The sequence below is a fragment of the Oryctolagus cuniculus genome, chromosome 17 (assembly GCF_964237555.1).
Source record: "Oryctolagus cuniculus chromosome 17, mOryCun1.1, whole genome shotgun sequence".
Classification (NCBI taxonomy): domain Eukaryota; kingdom Metazoa; phylum Chordata; class Mammalia; order Lagomorpha; family Leporidae; genus Oryctolagus; species Oryctolagus cuniculus.
Window position 1 is genome coordinate 15620192 of NC_091448.1, and position 20060 is coordinate 15640251.

A 20060-nucleotide genomic window follows, 5' to 3' on the forward strand; every position below is an offset into this window, starting at 1 on the left:
AATTTCTCAAAATAAAAAGGTATAAGATTGGAACAGTGTGACTTTTTTTAGAAAATTCATGCCAATTAATAAATATTTATAATGAAATATTATGCTATGCAACAAAGATACAAATGGATAAGAGCTACCTCTGTTCCCAGTAACACCCTTGGTCTGGCAAAGACTACTATCTGAGCAGTTTTACAATAACTATAAATACTGCTTATCAAGTGTTTCCCTAAAAAAACTATAGGCTCCCCAAAATAAAATATTTAGTAAACAAAAAGGAAATCACCTCAAATAATCAAATTTCACACAAATTTCAAGCTAAGGCACACTGAGTGTAATAGATGTATAATTCTGATAACTTCACTTAACATAGTACACAATAAACATTTAATAAATATATGCTGCATCTGAATTAATTGTATGTAGAGATTAACAAGTATTTTTTCAAGCTGAAATCTTCATATATGTAAGTAAAGGATATGTCAATAATACAAACTTCTATGGATAATAAAATTATTTTTATAGAAATAGAATTGGTGTTATGTCTTTATCATCTTATCTTTTATACTACTTCATTGATATATCCTATTGACTACATTAACTATTTTACAAAACACATTTAATTAGAAAGTTGTTGAATCATGGAGTTACCATGTGAAGGGTGGCAGATTATTTTGAGTTAAAGGCACTTGAAAAACAACAGATGCAAGAAGGACACTCTGACCTTCCTTTTTCTTCCTGAAAGAAGGAGATGAAATTCCAATATGAGAGGTGCTCTCTGTGTGCCAGGAGAAAAGAAACATTCTTGTCATCAGAGATCAGGAGTTGAAGCCACAGGGAATTTGTACACAAAAATCTTGCTAAACTAACCTTTATTTTCATAGTCTCTTCACTAGGGTCAACTGGCCTAGCCCAAGCCCCTTTAATCTTTTCACCACAATTTACTAGTCTTTGTCCAGCTTCGAATAACAAGAGCTCAGCTTTGAGTCTATTTTCCTATGGGAGCTTCCATGTATATGAAAAAATCTTTTCTCTTGTTAACTGTCATAAATCCATTTACACCTGGAGCCGAGATGAAGGCCCTAAGAGGAAGGTAGTAAAGTTTTGTCTCTTCCACTCTTGCCAAACATTCAGTCTCATTCTGATAGTAAATATATTTTCAATGATACTTGCTCCTTCAATTTACTATGTGTAAAGTATTTAAAAATTAAGATTAAAGGAAAAAATAAAATCCATCTTGTTCATCCCTGGCTTAGAAACATGAGCAGCTTATATTCTGTCTCAGTAATGCATTAAAAATCCCTTAGGAACTCCTCTAAAGAACTAGGATTTTTGGTGATGAGACACTTAGTAACAAATGAAAGAAAAGCATGACTCCAGGTCAGAGCACTCTAAATTTGGAAAAAGCCTATTTTCTCCAGGTGATCAAATAAAATCAGAACAGGAGAAATCTATGAAAATGGGGTGTGGCATGGATATGAAGGGCTTTCTGTTTTGTTTAAGGTCAAATTTTTAATTTTGGAGTTTTTTAAAGTATGGAATAAAAACTTTTACTAAAAATGTTTCCTATTTACAGAAATAGATTTTGGAGATCCTAGTGGACAAGAGTTCTATAGCTGTTGTACAAAACTAGTTTTTTAAAAATAGTTTTGGCAGATGGTGCTGTGGCATAGCAGGTTAGGCCACTGTCTGAAGCACCAACATCCTATATGGGAGCCAGTTTGAGTCCCGGCTGCTCCACTTCCAATCTGGCTCCCTCTTGGTGCGCCTGGAAAAGCAGGGAAAAACAGCACATGTGCTTAGGGCCCTACACCCACATGGGAGACCTGGTGGAAGCTCCTGGCTCCTTGCTTCAGTCTGGCCCAGCTCCAGACATTGTGGCCATTTGTGGAGCATATCAGTGATGTAAGATCTCTCTCTCTCTGTGTAATTCCACATTTTAAATAAAATAAATAAATCTTTAAAAAAGAAAGTTTGTTCTCCTTTTAACATCTCATCCATTTCTTGGCTTTATAATGAACTTTTCATTAATATGTATATATATATGAATGTTTATTGAATTCTCATACATCAAAGAAAAGGAAAAGGGAGCATAATTATATTATATATGAAGAGACCAGGGAATAGCACAGAATAGCACAAATTTGCAAAAGTACATCTGTGACATCTATAATCAAGAGTTTTTTTATTTAAAATATTTAAAGTTTTCTAAGGAAAAAAAGACCTAATGAAAAACTTGACAGTATTAAAATAATGTATTATTTTGACTTGGTGTGAGCATTACTAGTATCAAAACTTGCTCTGTGAAAAACATATCATTAAGAACAAAGTGACATACTTAATACATTGCTTAAATTCGTATTTTTGGAAATGAGAATCTATTTCTCAAATATATTTTCTTCATTGCACACCCTCAAATTTAGGAATTTAAGATTAAAAGTGGCATAACCTGATAACCTTTTAAAATAACTGATCTGCAGCAAGTATCCAAAGTAAATTACCAGTTCACATGTTTGGTTTAATCTTTTTAAACAATTTTGTTGTTTAAATAATATAAGATTGAATTAATTTATGAAAGTAGTCTCATCAAGCAACTTCAATTAGTACTAAAAAAAAATCACTATTTTAAATCTCAAGCACCTTGCATAAGTTGAGGAGAGGGAGAAACTAAATGAAAAAATGAAAATTTATCTTCTCTGAGTTAGAGAAGATTAGCCACAAAAGGGCTTGTGCTGACAGCAAAAGACCTATATAGCTTTCTCTGTTTTCCTTCTTCACTAGTACTGCCAGAAGCAAATTTTGAAAACAACAAACTATGAAAGTAGACATTCAGGGGAAAAGAAATCGTTAGGTTTTTTTTTTTTTTTTGACAGGCAGAGTGGACAGTGAGAGAGAGAGTTGGTTCACCCTCCAATGGCCGCTGCGGCCGGTGCGCCGCGCTGATCCGATGGCAGGAGCCAGGTACTTATCCTGGTCTCCCATGGGCTGCAGGGCCCAAGCACTTGGGCCATCCTCCACTGCACTCCCGGGCCACAGCAGAGAGCTGGCCTGGAAGAGGGGCAACCGGGACAGAATCCGGCGCCCCGACCGGGACTAGAACCCGGTGTGCCGGCGCCGCTAGGCGGAGGATTAGCCTAGTGAGCTGCGGCACCGGCGCAATCTTTAGGTTTAAATATTGTAGTGCTGTGCTAAAAGGGCTTGTAATATTAAACTGTCTGATAATCCTGGGGAAGCTTAATCCTAGAGCTGGAATAAGGATAAATTACAAAGGAGCCCAGAGAATGGTTAAAACAAACAAACAAACAAAAAACATGGAGCTAAATAAACTATATTTGACAGTAAAATTCAGCCTGAAAGGTTACAATTTATCTCTGGATAGTTATTCATTCAATATGATCACTGTATATTTAATAGATACCTGGAATAATGAATGCACCAGTTAGCCAATCTCTCTAAACAGCAATTATTTCCTTCCATTCTTTCTACTTAGCAAAATCATTCCAGTAGCCAAATCCTATCTATTTTACCTCAAAAAAAGTCTTCCTTATGTATCCTCTTTTTATTCCTAGAATCCTTTCTTACTCATTTTCATCATCTCTCAACTAGCATCTCATCATGGCAGTTCAATCTATACACTGATGCCAGAGTTATAATCCTTAAAACATTAATGATTCATCAAGCAAATATTACTGAACATCTGTTATGTGTCAGGTGCAAAGGATACAGCAGTGGGAAAGAGGATGGATTTGTCACAAAAATTGTGTTCTATTAGGAAATACAGATAATAATAGATAAGAGAGAAAAATACAAGATGTTTTAAAAGATCACCAGTGTAAAGACAAAATTAAAAAGAATTGAGGACAAAATAAAAATGGGATATAAAGTGGTTAGTCTTAGATCTGGTGGCCAGGAGAGAAGTCCCCACTGAGAAGCTGACTTCTGAATAATGACCTAAATAAAGGGAGTTAAATACCATTATAGGATAGAGAACAGCAAGCATAAAAGGAGCTACGGCATAGCAGGTAAAGCCACTGCCTGAAGTGCCGGCATCCCATAAGAGGGTTGGTTCAAGACCTGGCTACTCCACTTCTGATCCAGCTCTTTGCTGTGGCCTGGGAAAGCAATAGAGGATGGTCCAAATCCTTGGGTCCCTGCACCTGCATGGGAAACTCGGAAAAAGCTCCTGGCTCCTGGCTTCAGATCAGCCCTGCTCTGGCTGTTGTGGCCAGCTGGGGAGTTAAAGAGCGAATCAGTGGATGGAAGACTTCTCTCTCTCCCTCTCTGCCTTTGCCTCTGCCTCTCTGTAACTCTTTCAAATAAAATAAATCTTTAAAACAAAAAAGCCTTAAAGCAGAAGGCTAACAAGGCTGAGAAGAAAAAAAAACCCACACAAACAAAAACAAGAAGTACAGAGTTATAGGAAATCAAGTCAAAGGTAATCAAGAATAGACACAGAATCATGGGAGGACATGGGCTTTTAGTCAACTTATGTCAGTTTCTTATTTAAAGAGTATGTTTAGCATCTCATATTTGAAATTCCTCACTATAGCCTTCATTATTTGTATTTCCATTCTACCATTCCTCACTCAACCATCTCCTAATTCTGTACCCCAAACCAATGAAAATGGGGAAGTCATCCACAATTAGAAGGCAGGTATTATCAAATTTCAATCTTCTAATTCTAGCTTTCCTATATTCTCACTCAAGTTGAGAATCTTTAACACTTTCAATGAGTATTACAGGTATATATGGGCAGAAAAAAAGATCAAGGAGTAGGTGATTAGTTCAGCAGATTAGACGCCCATGTCTTCTATCAGAGTACTGAGGTTCAGTTCCCAGCTCCAACTCCTGACTCCAGTTTCCCACCAGTGTAGACTTTGGCAGACTGCAGTGATGACTTGAGTCACTGTACTTCTGCCACCCATGTGGGAGACCAGTCCTTGTGGGCATTTGGGATTAAATCAGCTAATGGGAGGTAGTGTGTGAGTGCATGTTCTTTCTCTTCCCCTCCCCCTCCCCCCTCTTTCTGCCTTTCAAATAATAAAAAAAAAAAAAAAAAAAAAAAAAAAAAAAAAAAAAAAGGACAGACCAGTGTTCTCCTTCAGGAAGAATTTTAATTAGTATTAGCTAATTAATTAGCAGGTGTTTGGTGCAGTAGTTAAGACATCACTTGAGATACCTGCATACCAAATCAGAATACCTGGGTTCAAGTCTCAGCTCTACTTCAGGTTTAAGTTTCCTGCTAATGAACATCCTGGGAGGCAGTAAATGGTAGCTCAAGTACTTGGGTTCCTGCCACCCATGTGGGAGACCCATATTAAGCTGCAGGTTCCTGGCTCCAGCCTGGCTCAGACACAGCTGTTGCAGGCATTTGAGGAATGAATTGAACCATTGGATAGAAGATGTTGCTGGCTGTCTCTGTCTCTCTCTGCCTTTCAAATACAATGAAAAAAAGTTAATTTTTTAACTTTATCATATATTAGCATACAGTTAATAACTAGGAAAGGCATAGGAAATTCCAATATTAATTAGTTTACAATTTAATAATGATTAGTTTTTCAAATAAAACATAAAAGAAACTGATACATTATCCCATAACAAATAACTGGAACCTTTATTTCATGTTTCTATGAAAAAAACTAGAACAGAGGGAAAAAAAGGACACAATTTTAAAAATAAAGTCTGTCTATACTCTGCCACAAGAAGCCACCAAACTCTTGGCTATTTACTGCTCTGGTATAATCCTTAACAACTTAAAATCTTAACATCCAAGTTACTACTTCAAAGAAAAGACAATCAGTTTTCAGATCTCAGTTTAGACTTAATTCTACTAAACTGTCTCATTTATTCAGTGATAACTGTATGTATAAAGTGTGAATTCAACAGTTTCTTTTCATATTAGTTGAATAATCTTGAAAGAGACTTTTTAATCTCTCATCTGGTACACAGACTAAATGAGGGCATCTGTGCAAAAGTCCTTTTCCTTTATGAGACAGAGAGTACACACCGATACAGGTGGTTATTAGTCTATTTACTCTTTGCTGAGGATCTCTCACATTCTCTTTCAATGAAATAATGATATTAGTATACACAATGTCAATGTCTATACTAAAATAGACTTCTCTTTTAATTACATTTTACTACAAACTTTGTTCAGCTGCTGGAAGAAAAGGAAATACACATTCCTTACCCTTAGGCTAGGATAAACTATATTGGGAAGCATTTCTAGAAAGTTTATAAACATTAGAAAGCATTACATTATTAAGTTTTACACTAAGAATACATGCAACAAGCAGGTGAAGCAAAAGAATGACCACTAGGAACCATAATAAAATATAAGTTGGACTTTCATGATTAAGTAAGATTTTTAAAAAATGTTTCAAGTATAAATGCCAAGTTTATTCTGGACAGGGTTAATGTCATGATCAAAGGGATACAGAAAATATAAGATATTAAAAGATGGACAAAGTAGAAAGTTTCTGAATAAGCATTATGGGAGGGTAGGGTGGTATTGTGGCAGAGTGGGTAAAGCTGCCACCTGTGATATACTGCTATCACATATGGGTGACGGCTCGTGTCCTGGATGCTCCACTTTCAATCCAGCTCCCTCTATTGGCCTGGGAAAGTAGCGGAATAGGGCCAAGTATTTGGGCCCCTGCCACTCACATGGGAGACCCAGATGAAGCTCCTGGCTCCTAGCTTTGGCTTGGACAGCTCTGGCAGTTGCAGCCAACTAGGGAGTGAACTAGTGGATGGAAGATCTGCCCCTGCCCCTGCCCCTGCCCCTCCCCCTCCCTCTATCTCTCCCTCTATCTCTCTCTCTTTCAAATAAATAAATAAGTCTTAAAAAAAAAAGCTATGGGGGAAAGATAGAGGGAGGGAGAGAGGGTATCTGGCCTAGCAGCTAAGAGGCCTGCCTCCCATATGGGAGTGTCTAGGTTCAAAATTCAGCTCCATTCTTGACTCCAGCTTCCTGCTGATGCACACTCTGGGAGGCAGCTCAACTGATTAGGTTCCTGCCAGAATCAGAGCCAGGAACAGAACCCAGCTATTCCAATGTGGAACTTGGGCAGTACTTAACAGATAGGCTAAATACCCTTTCCCAAATAAAAACATTTTGATAAAACAAAAGCAAAGTAAGTTCGCTGTATGATTCCACACTAATGGGAATTTTAATGGTTATTCTTCAAACAAAAAGAAAGGGATGGCAGAAAAGAATGAAAATTAATGGAAAGGCCAAATATATGGGTAAATGTAAGTAACAGCATCTTCATAAAACAAAAACAGTATCTTGTTGGAGCTTAAAATACAAATAGGTGAAAAGAATCTAAACTTCTTGCATTATCCAAGAAGGCAACAAAACACCAACTAAGACCAAAGAAAAGAGAAATAAGCATGGATCATGTAGGAAAAATACAAAGAGAGCACACAAAATGCATTACACCAAAATCCAAATATATCACTCACCGAATTAATCTCTTAAGGCTTCCTTAAGAGAAAAAACATGTCTGAATTATAAAAAGAAAACCTAGTTCTATACAATTAATACATTAAGCATATAGAACTATAGAAAGCAAAAGAATGAAGCACTTCATATCTTGCAAATGCTATTCAAAAGAAAGTTGAGGTAGCTATATTAATATCAGACAAGTCAGCTTTCAAGGAAAAGAAATAAAGAGGGATACACCATGATGCTAAAATAATTAACATACAAGAAGAATATAACAATCCTCAATGTGAATGGACCTAATAAGACAGCTTCCTAAATATATAAAGAAGTGGCCAGTGCTGTGGCATAGTGGGCTAAGCCTCCGCCTGCAGTGCTGGCATCCCACGTAGGCACAGGTTCTAGTGCCAGCTGTTCCTCTTACGATCCAGCTCTCTGCTATGGCCCGGGAAAGCAGTACAAGATGGCCCAAGTGCTTGGGCCCCTGCACCCACATGGGTGCAGAAGAAGCTCCTGGCTCCTGGCATTGGACTGGCCCAGGTCCAGCTATTGCAACCATTTGTGGAGTGAACCAGAGAATGGAAAACCATTCTCTCTGTCTCTCTCTCTGTAACTCTACCTTTTTTTTTTTCTTTCTTTCTTTCTTTCTTTTTTTTTTTTTTTTTTTTTTTTTGACAGGCAGAGTTAGACAGTGAGAGAGAAAGAGACAGAAAACTCTTCCTTCCATTGGTTCACCCCCCAAATAGTTGCTATGGCCGGCGCACTGCGCCAATCTGAAGCCAGGAGCCAGGTGCTGCCTCCTGGTCTCCCATGTGGGTGCAGGGCCCAAGCACTTGGGCCATCCTCCACTGCACTCCCAGGTCCCAGCAGAGAGCTGGACTGGAAGAGGAGCAACCGGGACAGAACCGGCGCCCCAACCAGGACTAGAACCCTGGGTGCCGGTGCCTCAGGCGGAGGATTAGTCTAGTAAGCCACGGCGCCGGCGAGTAACTCTACCTTTCAAATAAATAAATAAATAAATATTTACATATACATAAAGAAAAACTATAAGAAACTAGAAGAAAAGTATATACTCCATAATCATAGTGTGGTATTTTTTCACATGTTTCTTAATAAATAATTTTTTGAATAGGATTATTAAATATTTTAAGAGCCATCCCTAACAAAATTGACCTAAATTGCATCTAAAAGCTACATGATTCTCGTTATTTTCAGGAATACTGAAAACATTCACCTAAACTGACCACATGATGAACTATAAAATCTCAATAAATGCCAAAAGAATAAAATAATACAGACTAGAATCACTGATAATGGTACAACTTAACTAGCATTAAATAATAAAAGCGTGACATAATAAAAAGCATATATGTGATTGGTTTCGGTCGTGTTTCCTGGCACATTGCTCTAAAACTTTTGGAATCTCTAAAGTGCTGAGCAGCACATCTGTACACTAACTAGATGACTGCAGGAAGAGAGCTGGCTGCCAGGGGAGTCAACCATGTGATTGAAGGGTTGGAAGCTTCAGCCTTACCCTCTGACCTCTGAGGAGGGAAGAAGCGCTGAATGAGCTCATCACTAACGGGCAGTAATTTAATCAATCATGGCTTTACAATGAAGCCTCCATAAAAACCCACAAGGATGGGATTTGGGAGGCTTCTGTACTGAGGAACATGTGAAGGTTTGGGGAAAGTGGAACACCCAAAAAGGGCACAGAAGCTCAGTACCTCTTACCCCATACACTGCCCTACCCATCTCTTCATCTCATTGTTCCTGTAATATCACAAGTAAACTGTTTTCCTGAGTTCTATGAGCCTTTCTAGTATGTGAGTGAACATGAGAAGGGGGCCATGGAAACCTCCAATTTATAACAAAATTGGACAGATTGGGTGGGTACCTGAAGACCTGCCACTTACGACTGGCATCTGAAGTGGGAGAGTAGGTAGTCTTGTGGAACTGTGGCTGTAACTTGTGTGGGGTCTGCACACAACTCCAGGTTTAGAAAACATCAGAACTGAATTTAATTATAAAACATCCAGTCAGTAACCACCAGAGAATTAAAATGAATTGACAGAGAGATGGGGTGAGGAGGAGGACATATATTTGGTGGCCAGAACTGTTAGTGTGAGTAGTAGACGGAAAAATAGCTTCCTTTAGTTGGTGAAGAGGAGATTTTCCTCATATTAAGATAATCAAGAACTCATCAACTGTTTGAAAATTAATAAGTACACTATTAAATATTTATAGGTCAAAAAGAAATTATAATGGGAATTAGAAACACTTTGAAATAAATGATAATGAATATACTAGCAATATTTACAAACTGCAAAAAATTAAGAAGTTGAAAAGATTATAAAGAATAAAAGTCTACCACATATTAACAAAACAATACTCTATTACATATCTTGTTAATATACATACAAGAATAGTTCAAAATGCGCATAAACAAACAGAATTAAAAAGTAAGCTTATTTTGGCCCCCCAATTTTTTTAAATGCATGCACACTTTTCTTACAATACACCTTTTCCATGAACTTTGTGAAGTGCCTTCATATATACAAATAGTTTTGATTATTTTACTTATATTAAAAATCTGAGATTTATTTCTGTGTTCTTGAAAAACAAAAACAAAAATCTAAAATGCATAAACTTTACTCTAATGGCTGTAAAACTACTCACGTTATAGACCTTTGGAAATAGTTCCTATTTTTATAGCTTCCCCTCCCCCAAAAGTACCTAGGATTGCAATAATTTCACGTTAATTTAAAAAATAAATTAGTTCTGGAGGGTTTTTTATGCGATGTTCAAAAATATTACTCTCTCATACTTGAGGAAAACACATTTTTCTTTCACAAAGTCTTTCACTTGACTGTTCCTGATCAGTGTTCCTTCCCCTTAATAAAGCACATGATAACCTATAGGAATATAAATTTTTTTCTAAATTAAATAAAACATTTAATAATTTAAAAAGTATTACAACATTAATTTAGATTCCTAAAAGAACTGTTTTTTTTTTTTTTTTTTTTTTTTTTGGGGGACAGGCAGAGTGGATAGTGAGAGAGAGAGAGAGACAGAGAGAAAGGTCTTCTTTTTGCCATTGGTTCACCCTCCAATGGCCGCTGCGGCCGGCGTGCTGCGGCCGGCGCATCGCGCTGATCTGAAGGCAGGAGCCAGGTACCCATCCTGGTCTCCCATGGGGTGCAGGGCCCAAGCACCTGGGCCATCCTCCACTGCCTTCCCAGGCCACAGCAGAGATCTGGCCTGGAAGAGGGGCACCTGGGACAGAATCCGGCACCCCGACCGGGACTAGAACCCAGTGTGCCGCCGCCACTAGGTGGAGGATTAGCCTATTGTGCCGCGGTGCCGGCCCTAAAAGAACTTTTAATTCTAAAATATCACAGAATAAATGTAGCACAGTCACTTACCACTTGACCTGTTTTTACGACTTGATTTCCCACCAGTAAGAAGCATCTTGAGACTATTCCGAAACATGATTGTGGTAGACCAGTACAAAACTGTAAAACAAAAATGAGAAGATATGTTTAACAAAATTTGATATTCAATTTAAAATACTAAGAATTTAAAATGCAAAATAAATAATTAGCTGATTAAATATATAGTACAAACTTATCACTAGATTAAAAAAAAACACAGTAAACATTTAAATAGTTCTTTAAAATTGCAATATAATATGTCAGTACCCTAGGAAATAAAGGTAATTATCACTGAAGACAAGTCAATACAAATGCAGTCTACCATCCACTTCACTTTTCATTCTCATTTTCTCCATATAGCTCCCTTTCACACTGTGTGTGTGTGTGTGTGTGTGTGTCTGTCTGTCTGTCTGTTTCTCTCTCTCTCATACATACACAGAGGAAGAGAGGAAAGGGGAGGAGAGGGAGAGGGAGGGAGAGAGAGAGAGAGAGATTCTAGAACATAACATCTGCAGATTGTCCTTGGCAAGTTAACAATTCCATCTCACAAGACTACTGATAAGACATGCATCAATGCCTATACTCCCTATGTCCCATTCCCACTAAAGAAGAACACCCTCAATTACGCTTTGGATTACATTCTCTATCACCTTCTCAAAGACATTTTTTAAAGATTTATTTATTTATTTGAAAGGCAGAGAGAGAGCGAGCGAGAGACAGAGAGGGAGATCTTCCATGCTCTGATTCACTCCCCAGTTGGCCAGTGACTAAGGCTGAGCAAGGGTAAAGCCAGGAGCCTGGATCTCCATCTGGGTCTCCCATGTGGGTAGAGATGACCAAAGACTTAGGCCATCTTCTTCTGCTTTCCCAAGTGCATTTGCAGGGAGCTGGACCAGAAGTGGAGCAATTGGGACTCAAACAGGAGCCTATATGGGATGCTGACACTGCAGGCAATGGCTTAACCCACTGCACCACAATGCCAACCCCTCAAAGATATTTATTTTAAAATAACCTTCCTTTCCCTTTCCATACAGTTTTAATTTTTGCTCTCTACTGAAACACTCTAATCATAACATAAACACATCTCAGTGTGTCCTGTCCAATAACAAAGCCCTCCTCTATAGTCCCTTATGGTCCAATTACTGCTTGTATATCTTTGCCCTTCTTCATAGCCAAATTTCCCCAAACATGTTGTCAGTACTTGATGTGCCCAGGAGACTGAATAGAGCAAACATAAAATGGAACACAGGTCAAGAAGCAAAAGCTAAACTAAAGCACAAAATGGTAAAGGTATTAGTGACATATGGAACCCACTGAAAAGGTCTAAAATACACATAATAAAAATTTCTGATGGAGAGAGAAAATTAGGAAGAATCAATTTGAAGTGACAATGATGAAACATTTTTGAACATTAATGAGACATAAAATCACACCTTTAAGAAACCTGGTAAACACAGGCAGAATAAAAACACAAAGAAAAACACTAAGCAAGTCATAGCCAAACTGCTAAACATAAAAAACAAAGAAAACTTTTAAAATACCTAGACAAAAAAAACAACAACAACAACAACAACACACATTTAAAGTATCAATCATCAACAAACTGACAGATGACCATCAAAAGAAATGATGAACAGCAGGAAACAATAGAGTGACTGTTAAAAAATTCTATGTGCCAAACAAGAAATCTATTTTTAAATAAAAATATCCTTGAAAAGTTGAAAATTTAAAAAGATGATTTCAGAAAGGCAAAAAGAACTCATTACTGAAAGAAAATTCTCATAATAGAAAGAAAATGATACTAGGAAATAGCATTGAAATTCAAACTGAAGAGCCACAGAAAAGGTAAATATGAAGGTAAGTACAAATGAATAATGGCAATAAAAATAACACTGAAAGTGTGTTAATTTTTAAATATATATAAAAAATAAAAGACAGGTGTAAGATAAACAGAATTAAAGTTTTTAACATATCTATTGTCCAGGAATAGCAGATGTAACAATTTATATTAGACTTCACTATTTCAAAACTCATGTAGCAATATCTAGAATAGCTGTTAAAAGCTGAATGCGATAAAAAGAATAATTTAAAATATTTAACTAAAAAAGGAAACACAAGCAGAGCACATTTGGATAAAATTCAAATCAAAACCATGTTGAAAGCCTCAACAGCACATTACATCAAGCAAAGAAAGAATATCTGATTTTTAAGACAGGTCTTTTGAAATATTCCAAACTGAAAAAGAGAAAGAAAAAGAAAAAAGAATGATAATAGCCTCCAAGAACTTCTGGATACCACTAAAGAAATATTTGAATTGTGGAAACTCCTCACAGCAAAGAGAGAAAGACATAGAGGCTTAGAAAATCTATTCAACGGGGACCAGTGCTGTGGCCTAGCAGGTCAAGCTGCTGCCTGCAATGCTGGCATCCCATTTGGGTACCAGGTCATGTTCCAGCTGCTCTACTTCCAATCCAGCTCCCTGCTGATGGCCTGGGAAAGCAGCAGAGGATGGTCTGAGTACTTGGGCTCCTGACATCCACATGGGAGGACTCAGAGAAGCTCCTGGCTCTGGCTTGGCCCAGCCCCAGTCACTGCAGCCATCTGGGCAGTGAGCCAGCAGATGGAAGATCTCTTTGCCTCTCCCTCTCTCTGTGTGTGTCTTTAAAAAAAAAAAAAAAAAAAAAGGAAAGAAAGTCTATTCAATGAAATAATCACTAAAAAATTCTTCAATCTGGAGAATGGTACGGACATACTACAGGAAGCCTAGAGAACCCCAAATAGACATAACCAGAATAGATACAGCAACATCTTATTATCAAATTCTCAGAAGTACAACAAAGAGTGAATTCTAAAATTTGCAAGAATAACTCAACAGGTGACTCTTAAGGTAATTCCCATTAGATTAACAGCATATTTTTTAACAGAACCTTACAGGCCAAGATAAAATGGAATGATATATTCCAAGTTTTGAATAAAAAGCAGACAGAATTTGGTGCAGTAGGGAAGTCACCAGTTGAGATGCCCACATCCCATATCAGATTGCCAGGGTCCAAGTCCTGCCTCACACACTTTGGTCCCTATCACCCACAAGAACGATCCAGATGGAACTCCAAGCACCCAGCACTGCCCTTGGCCCAGGCTTAGCTATAGTGGGCATGTGGGGAATAAACCAGCAGTTAGATTTCAACATCTTTCTCTCTCTGCCTTTCAAATAAAATTATTTTTTAAATTGCTGTAATAACTGCCGATCAAGAATACTTTACCCAACAATGTTATCTTTTATGAATGAAGGAGAAATGAAGACTTTCCAAGATAAGCAAAACCTGAGGGAATTCATCACCACCAGATTAGCCTTACAAAATATGTTTTAAGACATCTAAACAGAGAAGCAAAAGGATTAACAACCATCAAAAAACATGTGGAAGTATAAAACACATGAGAAACAGAACAAAGGATATTCAAATTAAATTAAAAAATATCTTAATGACAAGTAATTACAATCAATAGTCACCCTGAACATAAATGGACTAAATGCCCCAGTTGATAGACTAGATGATTGGTTTAAAAACAAGAACCAACAATAAACTATCCACAAGAAACCCACAGAAAACACACACAGACTGAAAGTAAAAGGATGGAAAAACATATTCTATACAAACAGAAACCAAAAGCAAGGAGAAGTAGCTTCACTTACATTAGACAAAACCAACCTTAAGACAAAAACTGTAAAAAGATACAGACTCATTATATAATGAGCAAGGAATCAACTCAACAAGAAGTGACACTGGTAAATGTATATGCACCTAGTGTTAGTATACCATTATAAAACAAACATTGTTAGATCTAAAGAGAGAGATAAGCTCTAACACAATAATAGCAGGGGGCTTCAACACCCCACTTTCATAAAAGGATAGATTGTCCAAAAAAAGAAATAAACAATAACAAATTTAAATGATATAGACTAAATGGATCAGAGACCATAAAACCCAATGACTGAAAACCACACATTCTTTTCTTTAGCACATAGAACATTCACTAAGACAGACTATACAGTAGATCACAAAAAAGTCTCAACAAATTTTTTTAAAACTGAAATCATATGTATGTTTGAACACAATAGAAGAAAATCTGAAATCAACAACAAAAGAAAACTCTAGAAATTATACAAATACATGGAGATTAAACAATATATTTCTGAATGAACAATAGGTAACTGAAGAAATCAAACAAGAAATTTAATCTTTGAAACTAATGAAAAGAAACATAACATACCAAAACTTACAGGATACATAAATAGTAATACTAGGGAGTTTATAGAAATAAGTGTCTATATCAAAAACAAATGAACAAAAACAGAAAGATAACAAACAACCTGACAACGCATTTTAAGGACTTAGGAAAACAAACCAACGTCAAAGTTAGTAGAAAGGAAATAATAAATACCAAAGCAGAGTGGGGCCACCACTGTGGCTAAGTGGGTTAACGCCCTGGCCTGAAGCATCGGCATCCCATATGGGCGCCAGTTCTAGTCCTGGCTGCTCCACTTCTGATCCAGTTCTCTGTTATGGCCTGAGAAAGCAGTACAAGATGGCCCAAGTCCTTGGGCCTCTGCACCTATGTGGGAGACCTGGAGGAAGCTCCTGGCTCCTGGCTTCAGATTGGCGCAGCTCTGGCTATTGCAGCCATTTAGGGAGTGAACCAATGGATGGAAGACCTCTCTCTCTCTCTCTCTCTCTCTCTCTCTCTCTCTCTGTGTGCGTGTGTGTAACTGACTTTCAAATAAATAAATAAACCTTTAAAAAATAAATATCAAAGCAGAGATAAATCACATAGAAACTTGGGTCCCTGCTACCCATATGGGAGACAGGGATTGGGTCTCCTATCACAGTACTTTTTCAAGTTCCAGCTCTTCTGCTTCTGATCCAGCTTCCTGCTAATGCACCTGGGAGGCAACAGATGATGGCCCAAGTACTTGGGTTCCTGCCACCAATATGGGAGAACAGGATGGAGTTTCTGGCTTTTGGCTTCGGTCTGACCCAGCCACAGCTGTTGGCTGCCATTTGGGGAGTGAACAAGTGAAGATCTCTCTCTCTCTTTCTCTCTCTGCTTTTCAAGTAAATAAAAAATATTTTTTAAAAAGAAAAATCTCACATATAAAAAACAAGCCAAGATAACATCCTGAACTTAAGCAAAAAATTTTTTTTAAATAAATTAGTCATCAGTTTTGAAATATAATTTTTCCTTACTACTCATAAAATATCTTATAAAATGACTGAAATGTATAAAGAATGAAATAAAACATAAAATACTTATTTAAAGCTAATTATCGGCCGGCGCCGCGGCTCAATAGGCTAATCCTCCGCCTAGCGGCGCCGGCACACCGGGTTCTAGTCCCGGTCGGGGCGCCAGATTCTGTCCTGGTTGCCCCTCTTCCAGGCCAGCCCTCTGCTGTGGCCAGGGAGTGCAGTGGAGGATGACCCAGGTGCTTGGGCCCTGCACCCCATGGGAGACCAGGAAAAGCACCTGGCTCCTGGCTCCTGCCATCGGATCAGCGCGGTGCGCCGGCCGCAGCGCGCCGGCCGCGGCGGCCATTGGAGGGTGAACCAACGGCAAAGGAAGACCTTTCTCTCTGTCTCTCTCTCTCACTGTCCACTCTGCCTGTCAAAAAAAATAAAAAATTAAAAAAAAAAAAGCTAATTATCCATGTCATATTACATCTTGATAAAATGATTTTCTTATTCAAGTTAACATACCATCAGAAAATGTATTATAATAAAATAATATATAAACTTCACAAATCGAAGCTAAATGGGATAAGGTTTGATTCAACTAACAATAACACAAGCCTAGATTTCATCTTACAATTTATATCCAAATTTTAAAATATTAACTCTCTCAGGAGAAATAATTAGATAAATTCCTGGCAGGTGAATCTCTGGACAGGAGGAAAATAAGCCCCAATCATTGCTAATTGTCTTATATTTGACTATTTGAATATCATGGTATCTACAAGATTCCTAAGCTTTTAGGTTTATGATACCTGTTCTAACCACACTAGAGATGTATTGACTTCTTAATGGTCCACCAAGGCTGGAGACTCAGTATCTCCTTTCAATGCCCTTTTCTAGTACTTAATTAATGAACAATCATTTTCACTTTCAATGTTCATTCCTCCCATATATTTTTTTTCCACTCATTTTTTTTATTAATTTTTTTTATCTTTCATTTAATGAATATAAATTTCCAAAGTACGACTCATGGATTACAATGGCTTACCCCCCCCCCCCATACCGTCCCTCCCACCCACAACCCTCCCCTTTCCCACTCCCTCTCCCCTTCCATTCACATCAAGATTCATTTTCGATTATCTTAATATACAGAAGATCAGCTTAGTATACCTTAAGAAAGGATTTCAACAGTTTGCTCCCACACAGAGACATAAAGTGAAAAATAATAGATGATTTTTTTTTAAATGATGATGAAATCAGATCAGACCTATTGTCATGTTTAATCCCAGTGAGAGTCAAGTTGGGAATTGATAATTTCTTTTTTTTTTTTTTAACAGAAGATCAGTTTAGTGTACATTAAGTAAAGATTTCAACCTTTTGCACCCCCATAGAAACACAAAGTGAAATATACTGTTTGAGTACTCGTGATAGCATTAAGCCTCAATGTACAGCACATTAAGGACAGAGATCCTACATGAGGAGTAAGTGCACAGTGACTCCTGTTGTTGACTTTACAAATTGACACTCCTGTTTATGGCATCAGTAATCTCCCTATGCTCCAGTCATGAGGTTCCAAGGCTATGGGAGCCCCTTGAGTTCTCCGACTCTTATCTTGTTTAGACACGGTCATAGTCAAAGTGGAGGTTCTCTCCTCCCTTCAGAGAAAGGCACCTCCCTCTTTGAAGACCTGTTCTTTCCACTGGGATCTCACTCACAGAGATCTTTTTGCCAGAGTGTCTTGGCTTTCCATGCCTGAAATACTCTCATGGGCTTTTCAGCCAGATCCGAGTGCCTTTAGGGCTGATTCTGAGGCCAGAGTGCTATTTAGGACATCCGCCCTTCTATGAGTCTGCTGAGTATCTCACTTCCCATGTTGGATCACTCTCCCCTTTATTTATTCTATCGGTTAGTGTTAGCAGGTACTAGACTTGTTTATGTGCTCCCTTTGACTCTTAGTCCTTTCATTATGATCAATTGTGAACTGAAATTGATCACTTGGAATAGTGAGATGGCATTGGCACATGCCACCTTGATGGGATTGAACTGGAATCCCCTGGTATGTTTCCAACTCTACCAATTGGGGCAAGTCAGCCCGAGCATGCCCCAAGTTATACATCTCTTCCCTCTCTTATTCCCACTCTTATGTTTGACAGGGATCACATTTCAGTTAATTTTCAACACTTAAGAATAACTGTGTGATAATTGCAGAATTAAACCAGTCATATTAAGTAGAACAGACAAAAAAAAATACTAGGAGGGATAATGATTAAGTTGTCCATTAACAGTCAGGGCTATGCTGATCAAGTCACCATTTCTCATAGTGTCCATTTCACTTCAGGAGGTTTCCTTTTTGGTGTTCAGTCAGTTGTCACCGATCAGGGAGAACATATGGTATTTGTCCCTTTGGGACTGGCTTATTTCACTCAGCATGATGTGTTCCAGATTCCTCCATTTTGTTGCAAATGACTGGATTTCGTTGTTTCTTACTGCTGTATAGTATTCTAAAGAATACATATCCCATAATTTCTTTATCCAGTCTACTGTTGATGGGCATTTAGGTTGGTTCCAGGTCTTGGCTATTGTGAATTGTGCTGCAATAAACATTAGGGTGCAAACCGCTTTTTTTTTTTTTTTTGACAGGCAGAGTGGACAGTGAGAGAGAGAGACAGAGAGAGAAAGGTCTTCCTTTTGCCGTTGGTTCACCCTCCAATGGCCGCCGCTGCAGCCGGCGCACCGCGCTGATCCTGGCAGGAGCCAGGAGCCAGGTGCTTTTCCTGGTCTCCCATGGGGTGCAGGGCCCAAGCACCTGGGCCATCCTCCACTGCACTCCCTGGCCATAGCAGAGAGCTGGCCTGGAAGAGGGGCAACCGGGACAGAATCCGGCGCCCCAACCGGGACTAGAACCCGGTGTGCCGGCGCCGCTAGGTGGAGGATTAGCCTATTGAGCCACGGCGCCGGCTCTAAACCGCTTTTTTGTTTGTCAATTTAAACTCCTTTGGGTAAATTCCAAGGAGTGGGATGGCTGGGTCGAATGGTAGGGTTATATTCAGGTTTCTGAGGAATCTCCAGACTGATTTCCATAGTGGCTTGACCAGTTTGCATTCCCACCAACAGTGGGTTAGTGTCCCTTTTTCCCCACATCCTCTCCAGCATCTATTGTTGGTAGATTTCTGAATGTGAGCCATTCTAACTGGGGTGAGGCGGAACCTCATTGTGGTTTTGATTTGCATTTCCCTGATTGCTAGTGACCTTGAACATTTTTTCATGTGCCTGTTGGCCATTTGGATTTCCTCTTTTGAAAAATGTCTATTGAAGTCCTTGGCCCATCTCTTAAGTGGGTTGTTTGTTTTGATCTTGTGGAGTTTCTTGATCTCTTTGTAGATTCTGGTTATCAACCCTTTATCTGTTGCATAGTTTGCAAATATTTTTTCCCATTCTGTCGGTTGTCTCTTCACTCTCCTGACTGTTTCTTTTGCAGTACAGAAACTTCTGAATTTGATGCAATCCCAATAGTTGATTTTGGCTTTGACTGCCTGTGCCTCCCGGGTCTTTTCCAGAAATTCTTTGCCTGTGCCAATATCTTGCAGGGTTTCTCCAATGTTCTCTAATAACTTAATGGTGTCAGGACGTAGATTTAGGTCTTTAATCCACGTTGAGTGGATTTTTGTGTAAGGTGTAAGGTAGGGGTCTTGCTTCATGCTTCTGCACATGGAAATCCAGTTTTCCCAGCACCATTTATTGAATAGACTGTCCTTGCTCCAGGAATTGGTTTTAGATCCTTGATCAAATATAAGTTGGCTGCAGATGTTTGGATTGATTTCTGGTGTTTCAATTCTGTTCCATTGGTCTATCCATCTGTTTCTCTACCAGTACCATGCTGTTTTGATTACAACTGCCCTGTAGTATGTCCTGAAATCTGGTATTGTGATGCCTCCAGCTTTGTTTTTGTTGTATAAGATTGCT

The 20060-nt window shown here is 38.4% G+C and overlaps 1 protein-coding gene across 16 annotated transcripts in view; it reads right to left on the reverse strand.

Moving 5' to 3' along the window:
- TANC2 (tetratricopeptide repeat, ankyrin repeat and coiled-coil containing 2) overlaps positions 1-20060 on the reverse strand; it is a 438885-nt gene that overhangs the window by 367879 nt on the left and 50946 nt on the right. For 14 of the 16 annotated variants that reach the window (XR_007911352.2, XM_051825098.2, XM_051825097.2 and 11 more), the window contains one exon: positions 10861-10950. Coding sequence is in view for 13 of the 16 variants with exons in the window: in XM_051825098.2 (XP_051681058.1) it covers positions 10861-10927 (67 nt within the window). In the remaining 3 variants the exon portion in view is untranslated. Of the gene's footprint in view, positions 1-639; positions 727-10860; positions 10951-20060 lie in introns of all 16 variants that reach the window. The other 2 variants (XM_070060501.1, XM_051825094.2) reach the window with 1 other exon arrangement.